The sequence below is a fragment of the Orycteropus afer genome, unplaced genomic scaffold, assembly GCF_000298275.1.
Source record: "Orycteropus afer afer isolate SDZICR_OR568_19922 unplaced genomic scaffold, OryAfe1.0 scaffold00063, whole genome shotgun sequence".
NCBI classification, from domain to species: Eukaryota; Metazoa; Chordata; class Mammalia; order Tubulidentata; family Orycteropodidae; genus Orycteropus; species Orycteropus afer.
The window spans coordinates 6,674,607-6,684,486 of NW_006921650.1; the positions used below are offsets into that span (position 1 = coordinate 6,674,607).

Sequence of the window (9,880 nt, forward strand, 5' to 3'; positions counted from 1 at the left end):
CTTTTTAGAATCAGGTTAGCACTGAAGGAGTCCTGGTGTCATAGTGATTAAGTGCTTGGCTGCTAAGTGAAAGGCTGGTGGTTTGAACTCACCAGCCACTCCTCAGGAGAAAGATGTGACAGTCTTCTTCCATGAAGACTTACAGTCTTGGAAACTCTATGGGGACAGTACTACTCTGTTCTGTAGGGTTGCTGTAAGTTGGAATCAATTTGATGGCAGTGGGTTCTAGCACTGAACATTGAGGAATCAAAATCATGTTGGGAGGAAGAAATTTAACATGTCTTATAATTTCTTTATTTGAGAATTCTCTATGGATGCCTACTTTGTGCAAGCACTGTGATAGACTTAGAAAATAGCCTGTTGAATAAGGCAGATGAGAGTTGATAATCTAATAGGAGACAAAGGTAATAAATAAGTAAACAAATACATAAAATAATGATTGCATTTGTTAAGTACTATGAAAATTAAACAAGGTAAAGAATAATGGAAAGAGAAGGATCTACTTTAGAAAGAATGGCCTAAGGCTACCTTGCTGAGGAACTGATACTGAGCCAGCTAGGAGAAAAATCTGGAGAACAGTTCAGACATGGAAACAGCAAATACAAAAACACTTTGGTGTATGGCGAGTAAAGTGTGCTAGGGGATAAAAGTAATTAGTTTTTAGTAATGTTGGAGAGGTAGATTGTGTCAATACCATATAAGGGTTTCCATGAGTAAACAGTTTGTATTTTATCCTAACTATGATAAAAAGTTACTAATTAGTTCAGTGACATGATCTAATTTAAGTTTAAAAATATCACTCTGGCTTCTGTGTACCAAATGGATTCTAGGGGAATCAGAATAGCATGAAGGAAGCCAATTAAGAAACTTACAGTAGTTCAGATGAGAACTGAGGGTAGCAAGGGCCTAAGGTGGGTAGCAGTGGAGATTAGGAAAAGAAATGGATTTAAGCTATACTTTTAGTGTTAAAATTGACAAAATTTCCTGATTGTCTCCAGAATTTATAGAAAACTCCAACACCTCAATAACAAAAAGACAAACAATCAAATTTAAAAATGAGCAGAAGACATCAATAGACACTTCACCAAGGAGGATATTCAAGTGGCCAACAAACATATGGAAGAAATGCTCACGATCATTAGCTATTAGAGAGATGCAAATCAAAATAACCATGAGGTACCATCTTACTCCAGCACTGGTAGCAAAGTTCAACAAGACAGAAAATAACAAATGCTGACGAGGTTGTGGAGAGATTGGGAGTCTCATACACTGCTGGTGGGACTGTAAAATGGTACGACCATTGTGGAAAGCAGTATGGCGAGTCCTTCAAAAGTTGTAATTAGAAATACCATTTGACCCAGCCATTCCATTACTAGGTATATACCCTAAAGAAGTGAGAGCCATGACAAGAACAGATATATGCACACCCATGTTCATCACCGCACTATTTACAATAGCCAAAAGATGGAAACAACCTAGATGTCCATCAACTGAGGAATGGATAACCAAACTATGGTACATACACACAATGGAATACTATGCAACACTAAAGAATAATGTAGAATCTGCATAAGACTGCATAACATGGATGAACTTGGAGGACATTATGCTGAGTGAAATAAGTCAATCACAAAACGACAAATACTGTATTAGCCCGTTATTGTAAAAGGTAAGGAAAGGTTTACCTATGGAAGGAAATTTTCTTTGTTGGTTACCAGGGGTGGGAGGGGAGGGAAGGGAACGCTATTAGACAGATAGAGATAAATACTGATTTGCGTGAAGAGGAGGGCAATGTACCAAATGTGAGTGACCAATATGGCACCATTGAGGATGAGAAAGACATAGAGAGGTACATGGGAGGTACAGACAACAAAGATGAACCCTTTTGCACATACAGTACTGTGTTGTCAGTGAAGGCAAACATGGGTATATGGGTGGGTAGATGGGTGGACAGGCTGAATGATTAGGTATGTCTATGAAATGGGGAGTGTATCCAAGAACATATATAGGGTTGGCAGACAATGGTCCTATAAGTTTATGTGAATGATCAGAATTCCCAGGTGTATAGTAGAACCGACAAGGGGCAAGGTTGTGGTCACTGCTTGGTCACAACCAGCTACCCAGAGGGACAAAGTAGTTAAACCTGTGGGCTCAGGACCATAGTTGCAGGGGATTCAAGCTCAATTGACATAACATACTATACAAAACATTGTTCCACCTCCTACTTTGGCAAGTAGTGACTGGGATCTTAAAAGCTTGCAAGCTGCCATCTAGATGCAATGATGGGTCTCTCCTCGTCCAGAGCAAAGAAGAATGAAGAAAATCAAAATTCATGGAAACAATTAGTCCTAGCAACTGGTACACCATCCGATCTGCAGCCTATAAGGCTATGAGACCAGAAGAACTAGATGGTGCCCGGCTACCACTTTCAACCACTTGGAGGAGGATCTATGTAGGAGATCCTGGATAGAAAGGGAGAACAATATGGTTCAAAACTCAAAATCATTTGGAGGAAAATAAAAGGGGGGGACCAGGTTTGCTGGTCTGACAGAGCCTGGTGGAACCACTGAGACTATGGCCCCTTACTGCCCTTCAGGTCTGGAATTGAACCCACACCTGTGGTTTCCAACCAAACAAAAGACAGGCATATGAGTTAAACATTTACCTCAGGTAGATATACTCCTTGGAAAGAACAATCATGGGAGAAAGAAGGGCTGCTTATACACAGGGAGATAGCTCAGGGGGCAGGAGTGCATGGAGGGCTGGACACAGGGAAGAGGTAACTATGGGAAGGAAGTGGGAGGGGAGCTGCTGCATTGTGGTAAACTATGGTCAATGTCATGAGACAAAGTATATGTGAACTGCTGTATGGAAAGTGAATTTGCTCTGTAAATCTTCACCCAAATTACAATAACACAAACAAACAAAAAAAGAGTTAACTTGCAGGAAAAAAAAAAAATTCCTGATTGTTTAGATGTGAGGGTTAAGGGGCTGTCAGGAATCAAGGATATGCTTACTGTATTTCTGCTTGAGCAACTCAAGGTATGGAGGTAATGTTTACTAAGACTGAAGGGTTAAAGGAAAACCAGAAGAAAATGTCCTAAAAGCTAAAGGAAGAGTGTGTCATTAAGAAGGGAATGGTCAGTTGTGTTAAGTGTTGCTGATGAATTCAAGAAGATGAGGATAGAAGAGTACCTACTGGAATTGGCAATATGGTGACGCTTGGTGTCCACGACAAGTGCAGTTTCATCACAGTAGAAGGCAAGAAAGTGACACTATAGTAGACTGAAGAGTGAATGGAAGGTAAGAAAGCCAGTATGTATAGGTAACTTTTAAGTCTTGCTTTTTGCTTATGAAGATCAGAAATCGGGAGGTGCCACTGGATGGCGGCAGGGACAAGGCTGAGGGAAGGATAGTCAATGAAGAGTTTTATTTTTTTTTAAGATGAGAGTTTCTAAAGTATGCTTGTTGATAAAAGCAATCCAGAAGAGAGGGAAAGACTAATGAGCACAGGGATTGGCATCTTGGAGCATCAGCAGTGGGTAGGATTCATATTATACATGAACACCTCTATTTACATGTAAGTAAACATTCACTTTATTCACACATACTGGAGGAAAGACTTCCCCTTAAGGTTTTCTAGCTACATTGTTATACTAATGGCTGTACAGATGACAGGACAGTTAGTATACTGTAAAGAAGATCACACAACTTTGTTTTAAAGGAAAAACATATATATATAATTCTTAAATACTATGATTTAGAATTTCTTTTCATTAAAGAAACTTACCTCTCGTTTGTCTAATGCAGCATATTCAGCTTCTATCTCTTCAGCCTCTGGATCCCGTGAGAATACCATTTGAGATTCCAGATTGAGGGCCAAATCTTTGTGGTGTTGTTTTTCAGCACAGTCACAGGGAGTATCTTTATTTTCATTCTCAGCAAACAGGTCTCCTCCATGTTTTACTAGAAGCTAAAAAAATTTTCTTCAAAAACTTGCAACCATAGGTTTAAATGACTCAATTAATGTTGTATGTATTTTTGAATACCTTAAAATGATAAAATACACACAACAAAAATGAAACAGTCTTTCTGTTTCACAGATTATGTAATGCCTAAATACCAAATGAGCACCTTGGCTTCTGACTACAGCAGAACTAAGAGAACTGATTTTCATTCTCTGTCTTTGGAATTGTAGAAAATTGATTTCTAAAATGCATACTGGAATAGTTTTCAAAGTCATGATTTGATTTATTTTCACAACACATATTACTCATAGAAGAGATTCTAAATTTTAGTAAAGACAAATCATCTTTCATTTACTGTCCCAGTTTTCTTTAACAAATAGCAAAGACAAAAAAATTTAAGTGGTTATGTCATTCCAGAATTTTGGTAAAGAGGACCTTGTTAAAAGGATATGCAGAATGTGGACTTCATTCTTTTGGGGGTTAAAAAAAAAAAAAGTGCATGGAGAGGGAATGTTTGAGAAGCCATGTTGAGAGAGGGTTGACCACTCTAAGAACTTGAGTAAGGGGAGGGAGATTTCTTGCCTTGGCAATCTGTCTTTGCAAGGAGTCCCTAAATGAGTTTTGGGGTGAGGTGGGACACAAAGATCTGTTCTGATTGATTTAATAGGTACCTGTAGAGAAATTCGTAGTTGGTAGTGGAAGGGAGGGCCCATGATTGTAGCATTTGTCCTGGTAAGGAAAATCAACATGTAAACTACCTTTGGAATACAAACTAGCCAGCAGCATTATGCTTGACATGGAGGGGTATGTGTTAAAGTGTCTTCAGCTTGCTGACCTTTGGGACATAAGGTAGGGAACCAGTAGGTGAAAGATACTAGGTGGTGATACCTATTATAAAGTCAGGTGTTCTACATAATAGGGAGTTACCTCCTTCTGAAGAGGAAATTTTAAAATGCTTCAAAAAAAGAAAAAGCATCCAAACTAAGTATCATTTTCATCACTCTCATGTAAGACAAGGAGCAGTAAACAGGAGCACTGAAAATTTTATCCTTATTGAAATCTGTTTTTAGCCTATCCTGAACACTGGTGATACAGAAAATGTTCTACTTTAACACAAACTTGTAATTGTTGCAATCTCAACATGTGTGTTTCTCTCTTCAGCCTTCATTCCTTTTCCATCTCAGAGGAAGAGGGACAGAGCAACCTCTAGTATTCCAATAAATCCTTCCTCACCCCTTTGATCCATAGATTATCTAAATGGTTGGTGACCCTGAGCAAGTTATTTAACCTTGTTAAGTCTCACTTTACACAGGTCCATCTGTGAAATGAGATTTAAATAATCTGGAGAAGGAAAATAAGATGATTCCTAAAGTCTGTTCTACTTTTTAAATGACCGTTTTATCATCTCTGTTTTCTCTATGACCCTGAGCTCTCCAGTGGTCCCTCTAGGTCTTCCATCTTCACTCTCTGGCTTTCTATTGGCTCCTGGCACAGGGGTCCTGGTCCCCCATTTAACTTAATCTTGCTATACTTCTATTTACCTTCCTAATATTTTCCTTCTCAACACTTCTCAAACTAGCAATTGATATCCACTGCCTCTCCTTGCAGTCAAACTAGGGAGTCAAACTACTCCCTCAATCCTCCCTATAATCTGACTCCTAAACTGACCATTTTACTGAAATGTTTCTGAGAGTGAAGTAAGACTTTAACTTTCAAATCCAGCAGTCTGTCTCAGCCTACGAACTCCTTTATCTTTCTGCAACATGTTACATGATGACTACCTTCTCCCCCTAAATTCTTCTCTTGGCATCCTTGGTACTGTATCATATTGGGTCTTTTACCGCTCTGCATTTTTGTTTTCACCCCTTTTTAAACAGGGGCATTCTCCAAATTGATGCTGTGACTTTAACTCTTTGTTATCCGTGATCTAACTTCTTTTCCTTGGATTTCTCATCTCATAGTATCTTGCTTTTAGCTATCAACTGTAGGCAATTGAGTCTGAATTCTAAATTCATATATATTCTTTTTATCAAACATTTAGTCCTCACTTTCAATAGGCTCTATACCATTTTCTGCGGATGATCTAAGACCTTATTAATCTCCATCTTTCTCAATGAAAATTCAGTATGTTCTCCTTTCCTTACAACAGATTCCTCTACTTCATCTCACTTTTTAAAAGTCTGTTAATTGTTGGTAGGCTTCAAGGCCACTCAGCTTCAAATTCATATTAATTTTATTTAAAAGTAAAATCAATTTTATTTCATTCTAATTATAGATATGGTATCAGATTATTATAGAAAAAATGTAAAGAAATGAAAGGGAGAAAATGTTACCCAAAGACAGCTCACCATTGCTAATATTAATATTTTAAAGCCACTATCATTTATAATCCTTTCTCCCTTCCTTTTTTTAATCAACTGACCTAGTCAGCAGATGCTACCAGTGTCTTCCATCTGCCTCATTGTTTCTACTTCTAATGCCACTCACTCCAGTACACTGATTCTTAACCTTAACCTTGGCAGAACACTGGAATTATCTGGAGAATTTTTGAATGACAGTATCTGGACCCACCCTTGGAGATTCCCATATTACTGGTCTGAGGAACAGTCTACACAATGGACTTCTTTGTGTGTGTTTGTAGCCATGGTTAGAACCACTGTTGCAGCAAAAAAGGTTTTCAAACTATGTAAAAATCACATGGGTAGCCTAATAGTCTGGTAGAGAGGGTCTGGAAAGAGGATTAGGTTATGTTCACATTTTGCAGGTCATTCCAATGTAGATGGCCCACAGACAATGCTTTAAGCTAGGGCTCTTCAAACTTTAATGAGAATACAAATCACCTCAGGATCCTGTGAAAACACAGATTCAGATTCAGTAGATCTGGGATGGGGCCTAAAACCCTGCAGTTCCAGTAAGTTCTAGTGACTAATGTCAATGCCAGTTTATGGACCGTTCTTTTAAGTAGCAGGGCTTTAAGAAACACTTCTTCAGAAGTATCCCCTTCAAATCTATTCTGTATTATGGGCGTAAATCATTTCATTGAGCTTCACAGATAGTGCATATTTTTACAAAGTGTAGGTTTGCAGCAACCCTGCATCAGGCAGGTCTATGGGTGCCATTTTCCCACAGCATGTGCTCACTTTGTAAGCACTTCATATGTCACAAATTGGTAACTCTTACAATGTTTCAACGTTTCATGTTATTGGTCACTTTAAAAGACCACATTATAACTTTATATATGCACAACTTTTACATGCATTGGTAAACAAGAAAGTTTTATTATACATAACTTTTATATGCAATGGAAAATCAAAATATTCATGTCACTCATTTTATTGTGATACTGTCTTTACTGTCGTGGACTGGAACCAGACCCACAATATTTCCAAAGTATCCAAAGTACAACCATTAGGCTAATCTTACCACATTCCCATCACTTCTTCAATCAAAAAATTTCAATGGCTCAATATTTTATAAAATAAACTCCAACTTCCTGACACTGGCATTTCATGCTTTCTATTTGGTATAACCTCTATCTTCCTTTTAAAAGACTTCTCACATTATTATTGAACAAAAAAGCAAAACAACAAAACCCTTCAACCTATGTATGTTTGACAACTAGAACAGTGCTTCTTAACCTCTGGCATGTAAATGAATCATGAGAACTTGCTAAACATTCCTAGGGCCCACCCCTAGAGAGTCTAATTTGAAATCTGAAAGGATGGTAGGGCCTGGGAATGTGCATTTCTAACAAGTTCCCAGCAGTTGCTCATGTTGCAGGTCTGAGGACCACATTTTAAGCAACCTCCTTAAAATACTTATACTAAAATCTTACTCACTCAAATCTTATTACTATTCTTGAAGTCTTATAGGATAACATACCTAAAGTGATTTCTCCTTCCCTTCAATACCAGTAACAGTTACTGCATATAAAATCAACATGGTCCTATGAGGTCATAACTCTCTTGACTAAAAATTAGAAAATGGAGGCCCAGATAGACAAAGCTACTCAACTGATGAGCTAGGACTACAATTCCTATATTCTTTTTACAGTTTTAAAACTCCAAGTGTTAAAAACACAATATAAATAGGAAGAACTCTTCAGCAAACATGTGAGTGGATTTTATGGTTTTTCAGTGAAGTGTGAAATGCTCTGATAGCAGCCAAAGTGTCAGATAGGACCTGTGGCTGTACAGAGAAAAGTGTGCCTTACCACCTTTGGTTTTCTAGTGATCTCTGTGAGCTGACAGTAAGTAGCTACACTTGCAGCTTTGAGTAATAAAGTAGGACAGCGGTGCACAGGAAACACCTAAGAGAACGCTCATTTTTAAAAATGCTTTCCACAAAGAGTGAGACACCATATTCAACAAAAGCTCTATCACATCTACCATTTACTGAATTACTGTTGTTGTGGTTAGCTGCTGTTCAGTCGTTTCTGATGCATACTGACCCTATACACAGCAGAACGAAGCAGCGCTTGGTCCTGTGCCAGAATCATGATCTCTGCTATACCTGAGCCCATCGCTGCAGCCATTGTGTCAATCCATCTCGTTGAGGGCCTGCCCCTTTTTTGTTGACCCTCCACCTTACCAAGCATGACATCCTTCTCCAGGGAATGCTCCCTTCTGACAACATGACCAAAGTAGGTGAGACGAAGTCTGGCCATTCTCGCTTCCAAGAAGCATTCTGGCTGTACTTCCTCCAGGACAGATTTAGTAGTTCTTTTAGAAGTCCATGGTACTTTCAGTATTCTTTGCCAGCACATCTCAAAAGCATCAATTTTTCTTCAGTCTTCCTTATTCATTGTCCACCTCTCACATGCATATGAGGCTACTGAAAATACCATGGCTTGTGTCAGGCTCACCTTAGTCCTCAAGGACACATCTTTGCTCTTCAGCACTTGAAAGACGTCCTTTGCAGCTGACTTGCCCAGTGCTATAGGACGTCTGATGTCCTGACTGCTGCTTCCACTGGAGTCAATTGTAGAACCAAGCAACGTGAAGTCTTTGACAATTTCAATCTTTTCTCCATTTATTGTGATGCTGCTTATCGGTCCAGTTGTGAGAATTTCTGTTTTATTTATATTGAGATATAATCCATACTGCAGACTGTATTCTTCAATCTTCATCAGTAAGTGCCTCAAGTCATCCTCACTTTCAGCAAGCAAAGTTGTGTCATCAGTGTATCACAGGTTGTTAATGATTCTTCCTCTAATCATGATGCCATGTTCCTCTTCATATAGTCCAGCTTCTCGGATTATTTGCTCAGCATATAAATTGAATAAGTATGTGGAAAGGATACAACCCTGATGCATTCCCTTCTTGATTTTAAACCATGCAGTATCCCCTTGTTCTGTTCAAATGGCAGCCTCCTGGTCTATGTACAGGTTCCTCATGAGTACAATCAAGTGTTCCAGATTTCCATTCTTCTCAATGTTATCCACAATTTGTTACGACCCACACAATCAAATGCTTTTCCATAGTCGATAAAACATAAGTAAACATCTTTCTGGTATTCTTTCCTTTCAGCCAAGATCCATCTGACATCAGCAATGACATCCCTTGTTCCACGTCCTCTTCTGAATCCAGCCTGCACCTCTGGCAGTTCTCTGTCAATATACTGCTGCGACAGCTTTTGAATTATCTTCAGTAAGATTTTACTTGTGTGCGATATTAATGATACTGTTTGATAATTTCGACATTCTGTGGAATCACCTTTCTTTGGAATGGGTACAAATATGGATTTCTTCCAGTCAGTTGGCTGGGTAGCTGTCTTCCAAATCTCTTGGCATTACTGAGTGAGTGACTCCAGTGGGGCATCTGTTTGTTGAAACATCTCAATGGGTATTCCATCAATTCCTGGAGCCTTGTTCTTTACCAATTCCTTCAGTGCAGCTTCAACTTCTTTCTTCA

General features: G+C 38.7%; 1 protein-coding gene across 1 annotated transcript in view; it reads right to left on the reverse strand.

Moving 5' to 3' along the window:
- The window catches only part of ANKIB1 (ankyrin repeat and IBR domain containing 1), a 166,589-nt gene that overhangs the window by 116,525 nt on the left and 40,184 nt on the right, over positions 1-9,880 (reverse strand). The window contains exon 3 of the mRNA XM_007939818.2: positions 3,791-3,973. Coding sequence (XP_007938009.1) covers positions 3,791-3,973 — 183 coding nt within the window. The remainder of the gene's footprint in view (positions 1-3,790; positions 3,974-9,880) is intronic.